At 43.9% G+C, this 24,654-nt stretch overlaps 1 protein-coding gene across 1 annotated transcript in view; it reads right to left on the bottom strand.

Annotated features, from left to right (window-relative positions):
• Positions 1–24,203, bottom strand: part of LOC124545048 (protein takeout-like) — a 54,959-nt gene extending 30,756 nt beyond the window's left edge. The window contains exons 1-2 of the mRNA XM_047123836.1: positions 24,086–24,203; positions 82–174 (exon numbers count right to left, since the gene is read on the bottom strand). Of these exons, the coding sequence (XP_046979792.1) occupies positions 82–174; positions 24,086–24,164 (172 nt within the window). The 5' untranslated portion in view covers positions 24,165–24,203. The remainder of the gene's footprint in view (positions 1–81; positions 175–24,085) is intronic.
• Positions 24,204–24,654: the final 451 nt, after the last annotated feature.

Raw genomic sequence — 24,654 nt, 5'->3', positions numbered from 1 at the left:
GAAATTCTCGTGTGTCACATTGCAGTATTATTAAAGGCTATGTGCTTTTGCCGCAGCAGAGGCCATAGTTCAAATGCATACCTTTCACAAGCGTCGGTACAGAGTCCTGGAGCGCAATCTTGAGACACTGGACGTACTGTGGATCGGTCTGCTTGCACGTCTTCATTTCAGCAGCTGAAAAGAAAAGATAACGAATTACTACTTTGTCGGTGGTAAAAAATTACATTATGGAGCTGAAAAAGAGATAAAATGAGCCTTTATAGCTGATTAATACACACAGTGATGGATGTGGAAGGTGGTAAATCGTGAACACCTCGACCGAACGCTACCACAATGGCGCTCCATCATTTCCATGTTTTTGATGTATATTGATTAAAATTGCATTCTTATACGAGCTTATTGTAAATATTTCAGAACAGAAAAATTTGGTTGCTGCAGATAATGAATGGTGTAAGTGACGGTGTGACTAGCATTACAGGAAGTGTTCGGGAGGAAATAACAAAAGCGCGTGTCCAGGCGATGTGCATGTGCTCCTTATCGTCATCATAAGAACTTTGAGAAAGGTCGAATCATTAGTATAAGGGACTTGGGAGTGGCTTGCAGGCAGATTGGACAGACGGTAGACTGGAGTACAGAGCCTGCAGAACGTCTGGTGACGATTTAGAGTCTGGACAACAGTGTGGCAAGGAAGGAAGGCTGTAGTTCTTTTACACCACGAGATGATGTCATGACTGTTCGACTGGCCGATGCGATTAAGCCGATGACAACAGCTGTTAATCCGGGCGACAATTACAGTCAGAGTTCCACCACGCCTGTCGGCAACCGATTGCTGAAAGATGGATTGGATTTCCATGTGCCGACCGGAGTGGCCGAGCGTTTCTAGGCGCTATAGTCTGGAGCCGCGCGACCGCTACGGTCGCAGGTTCAAATCCTGCCTCGGGCATGGATGTGTGTGATGCCCTTAGGTTAGTTAGGTTTAAGTGGTTCGAAGTTCTAGAGGACTGATGACCTCAGAAGTTAAGTCCCATAGTGCTCAGAACCATTTGAACCATTTTTGATTGCCATGTATCTTTTATCGCTGACTCTACACCACAGTCAACTGGGACGCTGAATGGCATCCTGCGTTGTTCGGTGATGAGTCTCGCTAACCGTCTGTGGCAGTCAAATCGACACCAACATTTCCGTAAACGACCAGGTTAAAATGGCTCTAAGCACTATGGGACTTAACATCTAAGGACATCAGTCCCCTAGACTTAGAACTACTTAAACCTAACTAGCCTAAGGACATCACACACATCCATGCACGAGGCAGGATTCGAACCTGCGACCGTAGCAGCAGCGCGGTTCCGGACTGAAGCGCCTAGTACCGCTCGGTCACAGCGGTCAGCCAACGACCAAGTGAAAGGTCACTGAAAGCTGCGATTCTCCGAGATCAACCCCTCTCCTACCGCTCGAACCGTCATGTGAGGAGTCAGTGGATGTGACAAAACGACTGATCTAGCATTTGTTGAAGGATCGCTGAATACTCTCTACTTTTTGGCAAGAAGAGTAACGTCTGTTTTAGCATCCTTCATTATCACTGCAGCAAATGGCGTATTACAGCAGGCTAATGCAATCACTGCTCTTCAGTCACATCACAATCGCCTAGCAGAATGTACAGATACTCGACTGGCAGAACAAGCCCCGTGATTTATCGTCAATCCATGTCTGCAATCGGATGAGGAGACATATACTTTCATGTCAGCCTCCGGACTGCGGTATTCGTTAACTGACACAACATGTTTTTCTGGCACAGCATGAACTTCCTCAAAATGACATTCGCAAGCCGCTTGCTTCCATGCAACAAAGAGTTGTGTTGTTGTTGTGGTCTTCAGTCCTGAGACTGGTTTGATGCAGCTCTCCTGTGCAAGCTTCTTCATCTCCCAGTACCTACTGGACCCTACATCCTTCTGAATCTGCTTAGTGTACTCATCTCTTGGTCTCCCTCTACGATTTTTACACTCCACGCTGCTCTCCAATACTAAATTGGTGATCCCTTGATGCCTCCGAATATGTCCTACCAACCGATCCCTTCTTCTAGTCAAGTTGTGCCACAAACTCCTCTTCTCCCCAATTCTATTCAATACCTCGTCATTAGTCATGTGATCTACCCATTTAATCTTCAGCATTCTTCTGTAGCACCACATTTCGAAAGCTCCTATTCTCTTCTTGTCTAAACTATTTATCGTCCATGTTTCACTTCCATACGTGGCTACACTCCATACAAATACTTTCAGAAATGACTTCCTGACACTTAAATCAATACTCGATGTTAACAAATTTCTCTTCTTCAGAAACGCTTCCTTGCCATTGCCAGTCTACATTTTATATCCTCTCTACTTTGACCATCATCACTTATTTTGCTCCCCAAATAGCAAAACTCCTTTACTCGTTTTGCTTTTGATGATGTTCATCTTATACCCTCCTTTCAAGACACTGTCCATTCCGTTCAACCGCTCTTCCAAGTCCTTTCCTGTCTCTGACAGAATTACAATGTCATTGGCGAACCTCAAAGTTTTTATTTCTTCTCCATGGATTTTAATACCTACTCCGAATTTTTCTTTTGTTTCCTTTACTGCTTGCTCAATACACAGATTGAATAGCATCTGGGAGAGGCTACAACCCTGTCTCACTCCCTTCCCAACCACTGCTTCCCTTTCACGTCCCTCGACTCTTATAACTGCCATCTGGTTTCTGTACAAATTGTAAATAGCCTTTCGCTCCCTGTATTTTACCCCTGCCACAAAGAGTATAAGAATGTATCCCTGCCCTTTAGGGTCACACCTTATACTGATGTTATTGATGCATTTCAGGCTCGAATGTAATGAACATTTAATCATTAACTGCCGTGTTTTGTTGGAGAAATAGTACCCTTAGTCTAGTGGTAGCACCTTTGCCTAATCGCCCTGGGTTCCGGGCACGATCCCACTCACTGCTTAAATTTTGAAATCGTTGGCAATTGTTGTCGGGGAATGCCGGTATAAGGAGGCTCGCTTGTTCTGCCAACTGCCTTGTCACAGAGGCCGGAGGAGCGGGCAGAGCTTGTCAGAGCAACCTCTTGTTGTTGGGGTGGGAAACAGCTCGTATTAGGCGAAGGAAGCGAGCAGAAAACAACAGATACCTCGACGTTAAAGAGACACAACGAGGAGCCGCAGGACATGTGGCCTGAAGTTGGAAAATTGTCATGATACTGTCTCCTTTGGCACAAGATTCCGGATTAGTCCCCTCTTCCGATCTCTGGTAGGGTACTGCCAAGGAAGACCGGGAGAAAAAGACTGAATAACCAATGAGAGGGTAACACACTACTAGTTGCAGTGTGGAATGCCAGAAGTTTGAACGTGGCACGGAAATTTGAGTATTTTAAAAGGGATACGCGAAGACTTAGTCTAGATATAGAGGGGGTGAGAGAAGTGTTCAATTTATACATCGAACAAGCGGTGCTTAATTAAACCAAATGTTAAAGAGTAGGATTAAAATTCAAGGTGGAAGGATATCAGTCATAAGATACGCTCATGAGATTCCTATTCTCACTGAAACTGAAGAACAATAACAGAACACTTTCAAAGGAATCAACAATGTACTGAGTATAGAATATGGGCCGAGAGTAAAGCGAGGAGACACGAAAGTAGTGAGAAGTAGCAGAAACGAGATTACTGATAAACTTATCGTCGGTACTGATGACCGCAAAGCAGACGAAGTTAGGGAATTCTGCTATCTTGGAAGCAAAATTTCAGATAACGGACGAGGCAAGGAGGATATGAAAAGGAGACTAGCAGAAACAAAGAGGGCATATCTGTCGAAGACGGGTCGCCATGTATCAAACATCGGCCTTAATCTGAGAAAGACTTTTCAGAGAATGTACGTTTGGTAGATTGCACTGTATGATAGTGAAACATGGACTGTGGCAAAACCAGAAAGGAAGGAAATCAAAGCGCTTGAGACGTGGTGCTTCAGGAAGATGCTGAATATTAGATGGACTGATACTATAAGGAATGAGTAGGTGCCTAGCAGAATCGACGAAGAAAATAACATGTGTAAAACGCGGACGAGAAAAAGTGAAAGGATTATAGAACTTGTGTTAAGACGTTACGGAATAATTATCATGGTATTAGGGGGAGCTGTAGAGGGTAAAAACGTTAGGGGAGGGCAAGGACTGGAATACATCAAATAAATAATTGGGGACTTACGGATTAGCGGCGGAAGTGCTACATAAGGCGGGTACTTCATTGTGTACCACATTCTATTTCAGCCAGTGTTGTAGGGTCACAGTATCTGTGGTGTCACCGCCAGACACCACACTTGCTAGGTGGTAGCCTTTAAATCGGCCGCGGTCCGTTAGTATACGTTGGACCCGCGTGTCGCCACTATCAGTGAATTGCAGACCGAGCGCCGCCACACGGCAGATCTAGTCTAGAGAGACTCCCTAGCTCTCGCCCAGTTGTACAGTCGACATTGAAAGCAATGGTTCACTGTCTACATACGCTCTCATTTGCAGAGACGACAGTTTAGCATAGCCTTCAGCTACGTCATTTGCTATGACCTAGCAAGGCGCCATATTCAGTTACTATAATTACTATCTTCCATAATGTATTCTGAACAGATAATATTGTGAATCATGTATGGTCAAGAGCGACGTTCATCATTAATGGATTAAAGTATCAAACTAATTACGTCCGCTTTCTAAATTCTCATTCACTATCATGTTCCAGACCTCACGTCAGTATAGTTCTTCCCTCCTCACGCCAGCTTGCGTGAGCTAAAACACGTGCATTACGGCCTCCACTCATAACACGGTGTTGGCTCTTCTGTTAACACAAAAGTATCCCCACTCATATTCTTGTATTTCTCCGGAACCCGACCTGATCTTTCACGAGGTTGGCTTCTACTAGTTTTCCGTTTCTCTGTAAAGATTTCGTGTCAGTATTTTGCAGCCATGGCATTTAAATGACGGTTTGGTAGTATTCAAACCTGTCAATAATTGCCTTTTTTTAAACAATCCTTCTTGAAGTCTGAGTGTGTTTCACCTGTCTCAAATGTCTTGCACAGAAGGTGGAATACTTTCATCATACTTGGTTCTCTCAAGGATCTGACTAATTCTGATTCAATGCTGTCTAGTGATCCATTACTGTTGTATATGATTGCCAATGAACTGCAAACAGCGACAACCGCAAGGCGGCTAGTTATACCCGACCGGAGTGACTTCAAGTGGAAAGGCTGTCAAAATTAGACATAGGAAAAATCAATACCAGACAGATTCAAAGATGAATTCTTGGGAAATATATATCATCCACGAAAGAGACAGCTCACAACATCGTCGTTCGACCGATTCGTGAATACCGCTCATCTGTTTGTGAGGGTAAGGAGCTAAAGAGAATATTCTAAGGAGAAGAACGCATTTCGTTATAGATACGTTCATTGTCTAGGGAGCATTAACAGCGATAGTCATTGCAGTGGCTGACGCTATAGTAGGCGCTGTGCATTATGTACAAGTTTACTGCTGAAATGCAGAGAACGTACGTTCCTAGAAGTCAGTCAACGTATTAATTCGTTTTATACAGATCTCACAAGACGACCGAGACAGGAAAAGTACATTAATTCGCAGCTCATACGGATGGTTACCACCAGTCGTTCTCTCCTAGCGCCATCCACATATGGGATAGGAATGGTGGGGATACGATGGTGGATGGGTGGCTTGCGTACTGTAGAGATAGATGTCAACCGGGCGTACAAAGTGAGATGCAGTTTGATGCTGCTTTTAAACTGTGGGTGCAGAGACAACCTTGGAGACAGGACAACCGCACCAATAAGTAATGTTCTTGGTTATCAATAAACCGCTTCATGCCGGCCGGTGTGGCCGAGTGTTTCTAGGCGCTTCAGCCTGGAACTGCGCGACCGCTACGGTCGCAGGTTCGAATCCTGCCTCGGGCATGGATGTGTGTGATGTCCTTAGGTTAGTTAGGTTTAAGTAGTTCCAAGTTCTAGCGGACTGATGCCCTCAGAAGTTAGGTCCCATCGTTCTCAGAGCCATTTGAACCATTTTGAAACGGCTTCATCTGTATTTATCCCTTTATTTATACATGGCTACCAGTTTCATGGCACTAGGAGCCACGTCTTCAGGTGAACCTCTGCAAAACAATATATAACGAAGGAGTAACAACCCTAACACATCCACTGATATGATAATTCTCTAAAAATATTTGAAATTTTTAAAAGTTTCTTTTTTTTTAATCTTGTAAATGCTTTTACATAAGAATGTTAAAATACTCTTACTCACATAACTAAAAAGTTAAAGTTAAGCTCGGAACTTGGAAGCCAGTATTCGTTATTTGTCAAAATAAAACAATGCTAAAACAGCTGGATGCATGTATTCCTATCCAGTACGATTGATGGAGCCTAAAAAAATTATACCATAGTGATCCACTGGTAAGGTTAAAATATATGAGAAACTATTAAGGCTAGCATGAACAAACCAAGGAGCGATTGCAGTAAAATTGAGGGATATTCTAAGTAACCTGGACTAAATGCGTCAGGTAAATAGCTTACTGACGCGCAAATAACACACTCATCACTTCTTCGGTCTATATGCAACTGGGGACGCGGCCGCGTGCTGTCTCTTTAGTGCCGACATGAAAGAAAACAAAAATGGTTCAAATGACTCTGAGTACTATGGGACTTAAAATCTGAGGTCAACAGTCCCCTAGAACTTAGAACTACTTAAACCTAACTAACCTAAGGACATCGCACACATCCACGTCCGAGGCAGGATTCGAACCTGCGACCGTAGCGGTCGCGCGGTTCCAGACTGAGGCGCCTACAACCGCTCGGCCACTCCGGCCGGCTGAAAGAAAATAGCTGGGCCATAGGCCGCTCTGGCATGCGCTGATGATGCGAGGCCACAACTGAATAATCGGTGATCTTTTGGCGGAACTTATGAACGGTGAATGAGAGTAAGGAATATTGCGCTATCCAAATACAAAAACGATTTAAAAACAATAGAACATGATAGTGTTCATTTTTTAGGGACGCCAGTGGATTATGCTAATCTAAAAGAAAATCATAAACCTATGGCGTTTAATAACGTACAAGAGGAACATCATATGGTTATATAACGGGAAATGAATAGATCCACTAACAGCGTCCCCTAAATAAACCTTAAGAGCTTTACAAAACTTCAAAATTCTACAGTTATTGTCTCTAAAATGTTATAACAAAGACTGTAGTGAATTTTGATACTTTTTAATTACAGTTAAAAGTTGATAACTTTTTTAAAAACGAGCATGAAAGGAAGATACACAAGAAACCTAAGGTAATAAAGGGGAGGTGATGAGGTGAGTAGTGAAGGGAGAGGTAGGAAGGGAGAAATATGCGAAGACCCAGGAAAAAAGGAGAGGAACCGGGTAAAAGAAAAAGAGAGTATTATGCCAACTAAGTTAGAGATTCGAAATTTACCAAAATGCTAAGGTCCTTTAACTCTCTTTGTCCATTTAGCGATTGGTGTGGAAAACGAGTAATGCGTTGCATAATCTCAATCTCTTCTAAGATGTTTAGAGTGTGGCTCTTGTTTTCTCGGCGTAAAACTTTTAAGTTACTACGGATATCGATGACGGAATGCCCTTACTTACGGAAGTTCATAGTCATCTAAGAATAAAGGACAAAATACAGCTAAAGCTGTTTATTAAAGCGCGAGACCTTGGATTCCGGTCCTCTCTGCCTCAAAACAAACAAAATGCCTGTTTAGAGACTGGCAGACCAGCTATGCTTTTGTTTCATTCTATTTCTCTTCTTTTTAAATGGGTAACTTCTTATTTAAAAAAATCATAGCTTCTTCATTTCTCAATCTCACTACACTTTTTTGAATAATTGAACTTGTAAAATAAGCTCTGTCATTTTCTTAAAAAAATATTATCAAGTGATAATATACATTCCTCATTTCTCAATCTCAGTTACACTTTTTTGTACAATTGAAATTGTGAAATAAGCTCTATCCATTTTTTTTTAAATTATCACGTAATAATATTTTTAACACGGTTGCAGTTCTCTCGCGGAAAATACGTCAGCTATAGTGAAAGTCATATGTCTTAAGACTGTTCCAGGATAACACCCATAAACGCCACACGGAACACGCAAGAAAGGCGGTAACTAAACCATATGCTCAGGGTCATGGTGTTTCTTGTTGTTTTAGCAACAGTGTGTTCGCTATAGCGGTGTACTAGTAAGATCTGGAGACCAGCGTTAAACTTGCGTTTTATTGTTTTTTATCCTGCCTAGTGGTGTATGAAGTCAGTTTATCTATGGCCGTCGAAAACGTTGCCTCACCTGCATCTACTAATTGTACTAAAAATATGTCACGTGAAATGTTAACGAAATTAAAACAAGAGGCTCATAATGCTGTCATACATGCCAAGTAAGACTTGAAGCTGAAAACTGATCTATTTTGATAATATTCATGGCCCATAAAGATCAAAGATCGTAAAAGATTTTAACAGCTTAGCTATTTGGAGTAAGCAAATCATATTACCACGTCCACACCACAGTCACATCCAAATCCGAAGGCAGGGCCATCAGAGAAGTACATCGCTTAGAACTGAGAGACAGCGACAGACAGCCAGAACAGAATAGACCTCCTGAGTTGGGAGTGCAAGCATTTACACAAACATCGAATGTTTCAAAGTACACGAACAAAAGCACCTTCGGGAAGTGATAAATGCTAAATAATTACTGGGGATCGGGTATGAACTGGTGACCCACTAAGCTGCTTTGCATGCACCAAAGATCACCACAGTATACCTGAATGATTCAGTTTTAGTTTGTGAAGTTGCCAGAGGACGTCATGAAAAACGTGATGAAGAGGTGAATTTTCTACAAAAGTGTTTTAAGTATGAAGTAAGAATCTTGAAACAAAATAGGACAGAAGAATTTTTTCTACAAATAATTTAAGATCATCTCTTTCCCCCTTTCAGTCACATAAATTTACACAATTTTCCACAGAAGTGTGTCGTACTGAAAATAAAATGAAGTTTCTTATTTTTTTAAATTACTCTCCTGTAATATTTATTGGTGTGGAGTTGCCCTTTTTTCCCCCTTGGCCTACGTGCATTTACTGGGATGGATTAGAAAAACTTTCAGATCAATGCTTGCTGTAAGGAATGACTGCTTATCCACTACATAAACAACTTTAACGTTAAGAGTGTAACTAAGACGATGATATGGTAGTCCTGGCGCACAACCGCAAGGCATTTAACTTCCGCTAGAGTGTAACAGGGGGAAATGACCAGGATATTAGTCTGGCTATCGCATCGATGAACGATTATCGTAATCAATCAAAAATTACATAGTGTTACTCTTGCAGAGCCATTTTTAAGAGGAACGACGATATAAATGCAGTTGTAGCCAAGTGGAGGCCAGACTAATACAGACTGGAAGAAAAGTCTTATCTACGTAGCTCACGTACAAAATACTCCTCAGACTGATTGGTCGTCTGTATGGGATACTCAGTAATTTGATATAATGCTAGAATGTAGTCTTCCAAATACATGCTGTTCGGATAATTGTTATTGTATCTATGCTTTATCAGAAAGTTTAATGACTTGCCACAGTTACTGAAGGCGCTTAGTGTGAGTTATAAAGGACTTTTAGTTTGGCCTTCACCGCATACTGGTATAATGGAAAGTGACGAGCATTTCTGGTTCCAGATAAAACACACGGTCTTGTCATACCGGTTGGGAAAGCCGGTTTACGTAGTCGAGGATAACAGGACAAACTCCATCCGGACATAGCTCTGAAGAACTTGCTTTCAGACTCTTTTATGTCTTTATTCTCGTTTACACGACCTACTGTAACGAGGAATCTGTTCGGGTGCGCATACCGCAATAATGCTGACTTTACCGTAAAACACTGCGCCGTTACGGAAATACACGGACATCCACAACTATATTACTATTTCCGTCTGTCGTTGCGTTACAAGCGATTGATAGTGACGATTATTAGTGTTTAAGTCAATATTATTACCGGGACGGAATGACACTGCGCCGTTACGGAAATACACGGACATCCACAACTATATTACTATTTCCGTCTGTCGTTGCGTTACAAGCGATTGATAGTGACGATTATTAGTGTTTAAGTCAATATTATTACCGGGACGGAATGACACTATTTCGCCTAGAACGCGCAGTATCGTAGGGACGGTAGATATTTTGTTGGCAGCTGCAGGGGCAAAGGATGACGGTTGGCAGTCTTTCGGCTTTACAGACCAACTACACGTGTATCGTGCATTTAACGAACCGACAGCAGACTTACTTCTGAGTCATCTCCGTTTCATTTACATTAACAAAGATCGCTTCCGGAATTACAGAAAATTGTCATAACGTTTCATGAAGACTCTTCTAGTACACTTCATTCAATGGAATCTCTTCGTGGTCAGACTATAATTCTTGTATTACCTACACTGATTAACCAAAATTTAATGCCTAAATGCTTAATACACTACTGGCCACTAAAATTGTTACACCACGAAGATGACGTGCTACAGACGCGAAATTTAACCGACAGGAAGAAGATGCGGTGATATGCAAATGATTAGCTTTTCAGAGCATTCACACAAGGTTGGCGCCGGTGGCGACACCTACAACGTGCTGACATGAGGAAAGTTTCCAACCGATTTGTCATATACAAACAGCGGTTGACCGGCGTTGCCTGGTGAAACGTTGTTGTGATGCCTCGTCTAAGGAGAATAAATGCGTCCCATCACGTTTCCGAATTTGATAAAGGCCGGATTGTAGCCTATTGCGATTGCGGTATATCGTATCACAACATTGGTGCTCGCGCTGGCCGAGATCCAGTGACTGTTAGCAAAATATAAAATCGGTGGGTTCAGGAGGGTAATACGGAACGCCGTGCTGGATCCCAACGGCCTCGTATCACTAGCAGTCGAGATGACAGGCATCTATCCGCATGGCTGTAACGGATCGTGCAGCCACGTCTCGATCCCTGAGTCAACAGATGGGAACGTTTGCAAGACAACAACCTTCTGCACGAACAGTTCGACGACGTTTGCAGCAGCATGGACTATCAGCTCGGAGACCATGACTGCGGTTACCCATGACGCTGCATCACAGACAAGAGCACCTGTGATGGTGTACTCAACGACGAACCTGGGTGCACGAATGGGTAAACGTCATCTTTTCGGATGAATTCAGGTTCTGTTTGCAGCATCATGATGGTCGCATCCGTGTTTGGCGACATCGCGGTGAACGCACATTGGAAGGGTGTATTCGTCATCGCCATACTGGCGTATCACTCGGCGTGATGGTATGGGGTGCCATTGGTTACACCTCTCGGTCACCTCTTGTTCGCATTGATATCACTTTGAACAGGGGACGTTACATTTCAGATGTGTTACGACCCGTGGCTCTACCCTTCATTCGATCCCTGCGAAACTCTACATTTCTGCAGGATGATGCACGACCGCGTGTTGCAGGTCCTGTACGGGCATTTATGGATACAGAAAATGTTCGACTGCTGCCCTGGCCAGCACATTCTCTAGCTCTCACCAATTGAAAGCATGTGGTCAATGGTGGCCGAGCAACTGGCTCGTAACAATATGCAAGTCACTACTCTTGATGAACTGTGGTATCGTGTTGTAGCTGCATGGGCTGTACCTGTACGCGCCATCCAAGCTCTGTTTGACTCAATGCCCAGGCCGTTATTACGGCCAGAAGTGGTTGTTCTGGGTACTGATTTCTCAGGATCTATGCACCCAAATTGCGTGAAAATGTAATCACATGTCAGTTCTAGTATAATATATTTGTCCAATGAATACCCGTTTACCATCTGCATTTCTTCTTGGTGTAGCAGTTTTAATGGCCAGTAGTGTAGCACGTTGCTCAATCTTTGGAACTCTGTACAGCTTTTCGAAGGTACGTGGCACAAATTGTCTTCGCATTGCTCACTCAGTTCCTGAAAACTGCTGTCCAGTGCTCCGTGGTTCGCTATCTGACGCCCCATAGCATCCCAGATGCGGTCCATCAAGTTTAAATCGTGCGAGTTTTGTGGCCTAGACACAAACGGGAGTTCACTATCATGCTACTCAGGCCACTGCAGGACGATGCTGGCCTTGCGACACGGACAATTACCTGCTCTAAAAAACCATCGCTGTCAGAGAAGACATGGAGCATCATGGGATGCAGGTGGTCCGCATTATAGGTCACGTAGTCTATAGGTTTCATGCTGTCACCGATTGCTACTACAGATTGAACTGAAGGTTATGTGAACGTCATCCATGGTATAATACACCCCACTGGCCTACGTGCATGCCGAGGTGCGTGCTTCGAGCAGTCGTTCGCCTGGATAATGGTGTAATTGGACATGACTTCGACCTCGTGTAACAACAAAAGTGACTCTACAGACAAATCGACACTTTCTCATTGTTCCACGGCCCAATATGACTAATCCGGTGCCCATAGCAATTGTAACAGAGGATGACGTTGGGTCGACACGGGAACGAGTAGGAATCGTCTGCTTGAGCAGCCCCATGTTTAGCACTACGCGCACAGACGTGTCCACCGAAACACTTGCGCCAGGACCAGTACTGTACCGTGGGATCGTATCTGCCACACATTGCTGTCTGCTCTGCTTTGCAGAACTGGGAAGCAACCGAATTCCACGTTCTGTAATGACATCCAATACATTGTCGCTTCTTCAAGCTTTCACCATCCTTCCACCAGTTTCCATAGATGCTGACGACAGTAGCACACACACAGCCGACCAGTTCCGCCGTTTCCGACATTTCCGTTCCTAGACACTGGATCGCAATCAGTGCTTCCTGAAAGTCGTTTGTGTTAGTGTATTTTTCCACTTGTGTTTCGTGTAATCACCATCGTGATCCCCATTCGTCTTTGCTCCTCTTGTATGGTCATATACTCATTATGTCCCCTAGCCGTCTTCAGTCTCGCGGTGGATGGAGATGTAATATTTTGGCTCAACAATGTATATCATAAACAAAATTTCTGAACGAACACTTTTTTGTTTGTAAGTTAATTTTAAGTAAAAGTAATTCTGTTTCAGTAATTGACAACATACACTCTCTCCATTGTCAGCTTAACATGGATGGAAACATCACACAATGTATCCCTCTGCGATATCTGATACGTTACTGCATACTGTTTTTCGCGTAACTCTGACGTATTTTACGTTTTTATTGTAATTGTTGCATGTGCTTTGGTCAAATGTGGCCACTTTAAAGGACGCTAGAATTCGTCATTATTGTTAGCCTACTGTTAAATACTCTGACATGGTGTTTATACACCACATGTTGAAGTCAAATGAATTAAATACTTGCACGGAAAATAGAGCAACAATTCTCTGAAACTGGTATCAAATATAAATAAACTTTAGCAGTTACACGGTTAAATGTTTTCCTCTTTTATAATTAAGAGGTGCAAGAACTGATCCGCAAAATTACATAAAGATCAATATCCTTAACACGCCCCCTCGTACCATGGACCTTTGCGTTGGTGGGGAGGCTTGCGTGACTCAGTGATACAAACAGCCGTACCGTAGGTGCAACCACAACGGATGGGTGTCTGTTGAGAGGCCAGACAAACGTGCGGTTCCTGAAGAGGGGCAACGGCCTTTTCAGTAGTTTCAGGAGCAACAGTCTGGATGATTGACTGATCTGGCCTCGTAACAGTAACCAAAACGGCCTAATTGTGCTGGTACTGCGAACGGCTGAAAGCAAGGGGAAACTAGAGCCATAACTTTCCCCGAGAGCATCCAGATTCAATGTATGGTTAAATGATGATGGCGTCCTCTTGGGTAAAATATTCCGAAGGTAAAATAGTCCGCCATTCGGATCTCCGGACAGGGACTACGCAGGAGGACGTTGTTATCAGGAGAAAGAAAACTGGCGTCCTACAGATCGGAGCGTCGAATGTCAGATCCCTTAATCGGGCAGGTAGGCTAGAAAATTTAAAAAAGGAAATGAATAGGTTGAAGTTAGATATAGTGGTAATTAGTTAAGTTCGGTGGCAGGAGGAACAAGACATCAGGTCAGGTGAATACAGGGTCATAAATACAAAATCAAATAGGAGTGATGCAGAAGTAGGTTTAACAATCAATAAAAAATAACAGCGCGGGTCAGCTACTAGGAACAGCATAGTGAACGCATTATTGTAGCCAAGATACATACAAAGCCCACAACTACCACAGTAGTACATGTTTACATATCAACTAGCTCCGCAGAGGACGAAGAGATTGAAGAAATGTAAAATGAGATAAAAGAAATTACTCAGATAGTGAAGGGAGGTGAAAATTTAACAGTCGTAGGTGACTGCAATTCGATGTTAGTAAAAGGAAGAGAAGGAAATGTAGTAGGTGAATGGGGAATGGGGGTAAGGAATCAAAGAGGAAGCCGCCTGGTAGGATTTTGCACAGAGAATAACGTAGTCATGTCTAACACTTGGTTTAAGAATCATGAAAGAAGGTTGCATGAGTGGAAGAGGCCTGGAGATACTGGAAAGTATCAGGTAGATTATATAATGGTAAGACAGAGATTTAGGAACCAGGTTTTAAATTGTAAGATATTTCAGGGGCAGATGTGGACTCTGACCACGATCTATTGGTTATGAAATATAGATTAAAACTGAAGACACAGCAAAAGGGGGGAATTTAAGGAGATGGACCCGGATAAACTGAAAGATCGAGAGATTGTAGAGAGTTTCAGGGAGAGCATTAGGGAACGATTGACAAGAAGGGGGGAAAGAAATACATTAGAAGAATATAGGGTAGATTTGAGAGATGAAATAGTGAAGGCAGCGGAGGATCAAGTAGGTAAAAAGACGAGGGCTAGTAGAAATCCTTGGGTAACAGAAGAAATGTTGAATTTAATTGATGAAAGGAGAAAATATAAAAATGCATTTAATGATGCAGGCAAAAAGGAGTACAAACGTCTCAAAAATGAAATCGACAGGAAATGCAAAATGCCTAAGCATGGATGGCTAGAGGACAAATGAGGATGTAGAAGCATGTAGCAGTAGGGGTAAGATAGGTACTGCCTACAGGATAATTAAAGAGACCTTTGGAAGAAAGAGAACCACTTGCAAGAATATCAAGAGCTCAGATGGAAACCCAGTTCTAAGCAAAGAAGGGAAAGAAGAAAAGTGGACGGAGTATATAGAGGTTCTATACAAGGGCGATGTACTTCAGGGCAATATTATGAAAATGAAAGAGGACGTAAGTGCAGATGAAATGGGAGATATTATACTGAGTGAAGAATTTGACAGAGCACTGAAAGACCTAAGTCGAAACGAAGCCTCAGGAATAGACAACAATTCATTAGAGCTACTGACAGCCTTGGGAGAGCCAGCCCTGACAAAACTCAACCATCTTGTGAGCAAGATGTATGAGACAGGCGAAATACCCTCAGACCTCAAGAAGTATAGAGTAATTCCAATCCCAAAGAAACAAGTGGTGCCTGGTGTGAAAATTACCGAACTATCAGCTTAATAACTCACGGCTGCAAAATGCTGACACGAATTGTTTACAGACGAACGGAAAAACTGGTAGAATCCGACCTTTGGGAAGATCATTTCGGATTCCGTAGAAATATTGGAACACGTGAGTCAATACTGACCCTATGACTTATCTTAGAAGATAGCTTAAGGAAAGGCAAACCTATGTTCCTAGTATTTGTAGAATTAGAGAAAGCTTTTGAAAATGTTGACTGGAATGCTCTCTTTCAAATTCTGAAGGTGGCAGGGCTAATATACAGGGAGCGAAATGCTATTTACAATTTGTACAGAAACCAGATCGCAGTTGTAAGAATCGAAGGAAACTGTGGTTTGGAAGGGAGTGGGACAGGTTTGTAGCCTATCCCCGATATTATTCAATCCGGATATTCAACAAGGGGACCTGGAAGAGCGGTTGAGCGGAATGGACAGTCTCTTAAAAGGAGGATATCAGATAAAAATCAACAAAAGCAAAACGAGGATAATGGAACGTAGGCGAATTAAATCAGGTGACGCCGAGGGAATTAGATTAGGAAATAAGACACTTAGAGTAGCAGATGAATTTTGCTATTTGGTCAGCATAATAACTGATGATGGTCGAAGTAGAGAGAATATAAAATGTATGCTGGCGATGGCAAAGCTTTACTGAAGAAGAGAAATTTGTTCACATAGAGTATAGATCCAAGTGTGACGAAGTCTTTCCTGAAAGTATTTGTATGAAGTGTAGCCACGAATAGAAGTGAATTATGGCCGATAAACAGTATAGACGAGAAGAGAATTGAAGCTTTCGAAATGTGATGCTACAGAAAAATGCTGAAGATTAGATGGGCAGATCATATAACTAATGAGGAGGTACCGAACAGAATTGAGGAGAGGACGAATTTGTGTCACAAATTGACTAGAAGAAGGGATCGGTTGGTAGGACATGTTCTGATGCATCAAGGGATCACCAATTTAGTATTGGAGGGCAGCGCGGAGGGTAAAAATTGTTGAGGGAGACCAAGAGATGAATTCGTTAAGCAGATCCAGAAGGACGTAAGGATGTAGGGTGCAGTACTTACTTTGAGATTATGAAGCTTGCCCAGGATATAGTAGCATGGAGAACTGCATCAAACCAGTCTCTTGACTGAAGACAAAAACAATGACGTCCTTAACATCAGTTTGTTGCGAAATTCGTGAACATATTCTGAACTGAGCTGGAAAAGTTTCTGTCCACAAATCAGCAATGACTGAGAAAGCATCGCTCATGCGAAACTAAGTTGCAGTTTTCTAACACGATATCCTGCGAACCGTGGATGAAGGGCAACAGGCAGATTCCATATTCCTGGCTTTCCGGAATGCGATAGACATGGTAGCCCATTGCTAACTGTTAGCGAAGGTGTGAGTGTACAGCTAGGCTCCAAGATATATGAGTAGTTTGAAAACTTCTGAAGTAATAAAGCGCAGTACGTCGTCCGCGACGGCGAGTGTTCATAAGAAACAAGGATTTCTTCAGGAATGCCCCAGGAAAGTGTGATTGGACCGCTCTTATCCTCTACTTACGTGTACATATATGATCTGACAGACAGGGTGAGAAGCCATCTGCGGCTGTTTGCTGATGACGCTGTGGTGTGTGAGGATGTGTTGTTGCTAGATGACTGTGAGAGAATACGAGATAGTTTAGAAAAAATGTCTTATCGTTTGACGAATAGCAGCTTCTTCTAAATTTAGAAAAATGTATGTTAATGTAGTTGAGTAGGAAAAATAATATAATGTTCGAATGCAGGGTTAGAAGTGTTCTGCCTGACACCGTCATGTCGATTAAATATTTGGGTGTGACGTCGCAAAGCGATATAAAATGGAATGAGCATGTAGGAACTGAACGGAAGGTGAATTTCCGACTTCGATATATTGAGAGAATTTTAAGAAAGAGTGGTTCATCTGTATAGAAGGCCGCATCCAGAACACCAGTGCGACTCATTCTTGAGTACTGCTCGAGTGTTTGGGATCCCCATGAGGTTGGACTAAAGGAAAACACGGAAGAAATTCGAAAGCCTGCTGCTAGATTTGTTACCTGTAAATTCAGTCATCACGCGAGTGTTACAGAGGTGTTTCGTGAACTCAAATAGGAAATCCTTAGAGGGAAGACGACGTACTTTTCACAGAACACAACTGAGCAAGTTTAGAGAACCAGAATTTGAAGCTGACTGCAGAACTGTTCTGCTGCTGCCGACGAACATTTCTCGTGAGGACCACGAAGATAAGAGAAATTAAGGTTCCTACAGCGGTTTCTTTTTCTGCACACAAAAATTCAATAATAGCACGCTGCTTGTAGCGTGAGTCGTATGTAGACACCATTTTGACCCTCTACTACGGCTCTGCCTTCTGCCAGAACGGTTTGAAACTTCACCGGCGCACATAAAAAAACATCAAATGTGAAGCACCGATGAGGACGTTTGTCTATGATTATTAATGGATTTTTAAAACAATGTGGGCATTACTTATTGAACGACTCTCGTACATTTTTTGAATGAAATAGAGCGTATACTTCTTGGCAGATTAGTTGGCCAAGAACCTTTCAGAAGCTATTTATAATTCTTCAGGATGGATAGAAGCAAAATCTACCTTCTCTGTATCAGCGCACACTAGAAAACCTTCCTCGAAGAATAAATGCTATAACGAACAGCTAAGTGTATCTAGAGGCTGTTGACCACATAATGCAGTTGCAGGTTATCAGTCGCTGCATTAAGGCACATTCGCACACGAATAAACCAATCTCACAATGCAGCTGTTTAGTCGCCCTGAAGAGAATAGCTGTAAAGACGGTCGAAACGTCAGTTTTAAAATCGTTTTATAACTACGTGGCCCAACGCTCAAAACTATTTTAGACGAACTAACACCGAGTGAGGAAGCCTACGAATTTAAACAGAGCTTTCTTTTATTGGAATAGCGGCTCAACGTCGTCTGCAGTCAGACTGAGCCGATAGACAACGTTCCTCGGTAGTTCGCTACTGCTGGAAAAAGATTACGGTACGTCTGAAACACATCCTAAACAAAATGCTACATTCTGTATTCTTCAATAGTTGTTCCACACAGTGAAATATACACGTACACAAGCTATTCCGAACCTCTGGCATGAAAATTATACAGAGGAAAGGGACATTAAAACGTAATATTTTTAGATACGGAAGCAATGGTGGCGATGTGACGTCTTGAATGAGCAATGTGTTAAAAATTCGTTTATTAGCTACTTACGTTTCACAACAAACAATGGCTTGCAGCATCAGATTTGGCGACGTCTGTAAAAACAGTACACAGTTATCGGTGGTGTAGACACGGTGGTGTTTCTCACTCATTACATTTAGCTGACGAGTAGCTGATCTGGAGCATTGCTAGTTAAGCAGACTTACAGACACACTGTTGATGTATCTTGGAGCGGGATGTAGTGCCTGACAGTGAAACTAATATTATGAGAAATTATTCATCCACACGTGGACGCCAGAAAAATTTTGAAGAGAATCAGCATCCGCACATATACTTCGCAAGCATCTTGTGGTCCGTGCCGGAGGTTACATTGTACTTCAGCCAGTCATTGCATTTCCCGATTCGCATTCGCAATTGGAGCGAGGGAAAAACGACTATCTATGTTCTTCCGTACAGGCCCCCTTTTGTCTTATTTGCTCGTACAGTCGTCATATAAGAGGTATATTGGTGGCAGTAGGATCATTCGACAACTTGCCGCATATGTATATTTTCTAAGCTTTCTTAATAATTTTTGCGAAAAGAAATTCTCCTTCCTTCCGGTGATCCCAGTTTGAGTTCACGGAGCATCTCAGAAATACTCATCGAAGCTACCGGTAACAAATCTAGCAGCACGCCTATGAATTGCATAAATACGTTCCTTTAACCCGACCTGGTGAGGAAATGGCTCTGAGCACTATGCGACGTAACTTCTGAGGTCACCAGTCGCCTAGAACTTAGAACTAATTAAACCTAACTAACCTAAGGACATCACACACATCCATGCCCGAGGCAGGATTCGAACCTGCCACCGTAGTGCCTTGTGAGGATCCCAAACACTTGATCAGTATTAAAAAACGGGTTGTAGAAATGTTCTGTACGCAGTCTCCTTTATATATGGACCAGCTTTCCTAGAATTGCCTCAATTAAACCTAAGTCGACCATTGACCGTCTCTACCACCGACTTGTATGTTTCTATTTCTCGTCGCTTTTTCAACGTTACACCTAGTTATAGAATCGACATGGGTATGTCAAACAGCACAGAAGTAATAACATGTTCGAAATTTATACAAGCGTTTTTCATGCTGATCTTCCTTAACGTAAATTTTGATACGTTTAAAGCAAGCTGTCATTCATCACACCAAACGAAATATCTACCCAAGTAAGCCTACATCCTCCTACAATCCTCAAAGGCGACACTTCCCGCGCTCTCCAGCGCCATCAGCAGACTCCCGCAGACCAATGCCAACAATCTCCATCAAATCGTTTATGTATGTGGAGAACAAGAGCCGTCCTGTCACACTACTGTGGGGCACTGCTGACCATCCCTTTGACTCCGCTAAACACTCGCCGTTCTGGACAACATACTGGTTCCTATTATTTAAAAAGCCTTCGAGTCGCTCACGTATCTGAGAACCTGTTCCATATGCTCGACCAGTTGTTAACAGTCTGCAGCGTGGTACAGTGTCAAATGGTTACCGAAAATTTAGGAATAAGAAATTTACCTGTTTTCCTTAAGCCATGGTTCATAGGATAACGTGCGAGAAAAGGCAAGCCTTTCTCACTCAAGAAAATTTATTATATTCGAACTAAAAACACCTATAAGAGTTCTGCATCAAACTGACGTTAAGCATATTTTCCGGATCTGTACCTGTAACCATCTGTGCTTTTTTTTCAGTCTCTTCAACTTTCCCCTGGATGGGAGATTCGCAGATTCGCTATAAATGTAAACCATGTATCTGACCAATGCCGTAGAATTCTCTCTATAAACCTTGAACGGGAGTTAATCGTGGCCTGGCAGAGGGGTTGAAAAGTCGATTATTCTAGAACTTTGTACAAGAACAACTACGAAGTTTTCCACTCAGATACAATGGCTACGAAATCCTGAAGACTTATTTAATGACAAATTTCTCCCAGCGGGAATGCTAATAAGTGAAATTAATACACTCCTGGAAATGGAAAAAAGAACACATTGACACCGGTGTGTCAGACCCACCATACTTGCTCCGGACACTGCGAGAGGGCTGTACAAGCAATGATCACACGCACGGCACAGCGGACACACCAGGAACCGCGGTGTTGGCCGTCGAATGGCGCTAGCTGCGCAGCATTTGTGCACCGCCGCTGTCAGTGTCAGCCAGTTTGCCGTGGCATACGGAGCTCCATCGCAGTCTTTAACACTGGTAGCATGCCGCGACAGCGTGAACCGTATGTGCAGTTGACGGACTTTGAGCGAGGGCGTATAGTGGGCATGCGGGAGGCCGGGTGGACGTACCGCCGAATTGCTCAACACGTGGGGCGTGAGGTCTCCACAGTACATCGATGTTGTCGCCAGTGGTCGGCGGAAGGTGCACGTGCCCGTCGACCTGGGACCGGACCGCAGCGACGCACGGATGCACGCCAAGACCGTAGGATCCTACACAGTGCCGTAGGGGACCGCACCGCCACTTCCCAGCAAATTAGGGACACTGTTGCTCCTGGGGTATCGGCGAGGACCATTCGCAACCGTCTCCATGAAGCTGGGCTACGGTCCCGCACACCGTTAGGCCGTCTTCCGCTCACGCCCCAACATCGTGCAGCCCGCCTCCAGTGGTGTCGCGACAGGCGTGAATGGAGGGACGAATGGAGACGTGTCGTCTTCAGCGATGAGAGTCGCTTCTGCCTTGGTGCCAATGATGGTCGTATGCGTGTTTGGCGCCGTGCAGGTGAGCGCCACAATCAGGACTGCATACGACCGAGGCACACAGGGCCAACACCCGGCATCATGGTGTGGGGAGCGATCTCCTACACTGGCCGTACACCACTGGTGATCGTCGAGGGGACACTGAATAGTGCACGGTACATTCAAACCGTCATCGAACCCATCGTTCTACCATTCCTAGACCGGCAAGGGAACTTGCTGTTCCAACAGGACAATGCACGTCCACATGTATTCCGTGCCACCCAACGTGCTCTAGAAGGTGTAAGTCAACTACCCTGGCCAGCAAGATCTCCGGATCTGTCCCCCATTGAGCATGTTTGGGACTGGATGAAGCGTCGTCTCACGCGGTCTGCACGTCCAGCACGAACGCTGGTCCAACTGAGGCGCCAGGTGGAAATGGCATGGCAAGCCGTTCCACAGGACTACATCCAGCATCTCTACGATCGTCTCCATGGGAGAATAGCAGCCTGCATTGCTGCGAAAGGTGGATATACACTGTACTAGTGCCGACATTGTGCATGCTCTGTTGCCTGTGTCTATGTGCCTGTGGTTCTGTCAGTGTGATCATGTGATGTATCTGACCCCAGGAATGTGTCAATAAAGTTTCCCCTTCCTGGGACAATGAATTCACGGTGTTCTTATTTCAATTTCCAGGAGTGTATATCCCCGTGGATAAAAACTTACAAGCAAATACGAACAAATATGTATCAGTGGACAGAAACTCGATCGTTAAGGTTAGGAGGAACTGGCTGAGCTTCCCGACAAAGAATTACATGCGCAGCAGACTATGAGGAGATGGAATTGGATCGCAGAGGAACGGTATACCGATAAGTATCCTTCAGCTGGCTCGTATAGTGGAGAGCACTAGTGTAGCGGCGATTACGCCAATATCATATACAATGCGAATAAGCAACGTTATCAAATGTCAATCAGTTCACGCATTTTATCGTAATTTATACCATGAGACTGCCACTCACCGCTCTGAACAGTTAGTATATCACGTAGGTCACAAAGTCGTGGCATAATGATATGCACGTACATATGGCGGCAGTACTGCGTACGCAAGATACAAAAGGTAAGTGTATTCATGGAGCTGTCATTTGTACTCATGTGATTCATGTGAAAATATTCCCCATCTGCATGTGGCCACACGGCGGGAGTTAACAGACTTTGGAAGCCTAATGGTAGTTGAAGCTATACGCATGGGACCTTCCATTTCGGAAATCGTTAGGGGATTAAAGATTCCGAGACCCACGGTGTCAAGAGTGTACCGAGAATACCAAATTTCAGGTATTAACTCTCACCACGGACAACACAGTGGTCGACTGCTTTCACAGAACGCCAAAGGACAGCGGCGTTGGCTTCGAGTTATCACTGCTAACAGACAAGCAAAACTGCGTGCAATGACAGCAGAAATCAGTGTGGGACGTACGACGAACCTACCCGTTAACACAGTGCGGTGAAACTTGGGGTTAAGGGGCTATAGCAGCAGCGCCTCTCCTGGACTCATGACCACAGTGTTGGATCCTGAGACACTGTGCGAGCTCATGGTGGCCCCATAATGGCGCGAACCATGTGTGCATTGAATGGACTGGGTCCTCTACTCCACCTAAACTGATCATTGACTGTAAATGGTTACGGTCCGTTACTGGGAGACCATTTGCAGGCATTCATAAACTTCACGTTCCCAAACAACGCTGGTATATTTGTGGATGACAATGCGCCAAGTCATCTGGTCACAATTGTTCGCAATTGGTTCGAAGAACATTATGGACAGTTCGAGCGAATTATTTCGCTAACCAGATGGCCCGACGAGAATCCCGTCGAAAATATACAGTACATAATCAGGAGGTCAGTGCACGGGTAACTAATTATGGACGACTATGGAGACAGCATGGCTCAATATTTATGCAGGGGGCTTCCAATGACTTCTTGAGTGCATGCCTCGTCGAGCTGCTGCAAAAGGAGGTCCGAAACTATATGAGGAGGTATGCCATGAAATCTGTCGCCTCAGTATAAGTCGTTTTGTTTGTTTAAGTAATATCCAAATATCCCATACCAACCAACTGTTCCTAATCTCAATGTATTCAATCTAGAACCTTCGAAAGCTTCATAATTTTGACCATGTGTACCAGGCGGAAATGTATTTTGATCAGTGGTTTAAACTTGCAACTGTGGTTGTCTAGTGGGCAGGGCACTAGACTCCGGTCTTGGAGATCTTGGTTTGAGGCCTGATTAGGGGCAGGAAAGTTTCCTCGTTCCAGTCTCTTTAGGAAGACCCCAGCTCTACTCAGTTTGATATCAGATCAGTACTGGAGACCTTTCGCAGGGCTAAAAAGCGGCCGGAGGAACGGGCCTGTCTCCATACGCCTTCCAGTTCTGCTGTGAAGGAAGACTGTACTCTGCTCACAGTCAAGCCGACACCAGGTCACCGGTCTGCGCAACAGACGTTATCTTTTCCTTTCCTAGCTAAAGTTTGGCTCCTCCCGTATCGATGTACAACATTATCTCACCAATATTCTAACAAACTTCTCGTAACTGTGTTTTGTTTCACTACACAGTTTCAAGTACAAAGGTTCTGCGCTAAACAGTATGGTACTACAGCAGCAGACCAACTCACGCAGCTGGGCAGGGGCAGCTACAGCAGCAGCAGCCATCAGCAAGACGACAGAGACGGCGGAAGACGGAGGAGACACCATGGCGGGAGTAGTCCGCGGGAGTGACGAAGGCGGTGAACACTACCGGGCCTTTTGAGGCTGGAGTGACTTTTATTGCGCTCCGTCCAGAACTCGTCAAGGTGACAACGTGCCACCCTCTGGCTAGCTGGCCAATCAACGGTCTCCGCGGAAACACGTAACTGGGCCTCTCGCGCAACTGCACTCCCAAGGACAAGTGCTAAATTTACCGGAGCATCCACATTTTTGCATTACAAATATGCTGCGAGCATTGAGGACAAAGAAACTGCTGTGCCAAATACAGAATGCCAGGAAAGCATGAAACATTGACAAAAACATACTGTCGTTTGATCATTGAACAGCGTCACGTAGACAAACAGCTGAAAGAGTTGAAAACAAATAAGTCACCAGGTACGACTGGAATGTCAGTTCGGTTTTGCGAAGAGTATCTATGTCATTGGCGCCTTACTTAACTGGCATTTGTCCCAGCAAAAAGTCCTAAACGACTGGAAAA

Source organism: Schistocerca americana, chromosome 8 (genome assembly GCF_021461395.2).
Source record: "Schistocerca americana isolate TAMUIC-IGC-003095 chromosome 8, iqSchAmer2.1, whole genome shotgun sequence".
Classification (NCBI taxonomy): Eukaryota; Metazoa; Arthropoda; class Insecta; order Orthoptera; family Acrididae; genus Schistocerca; species Schistocerca americana.
This window is presented reverse-complemented; position numbering and strand designations above follow the sequence as displayed.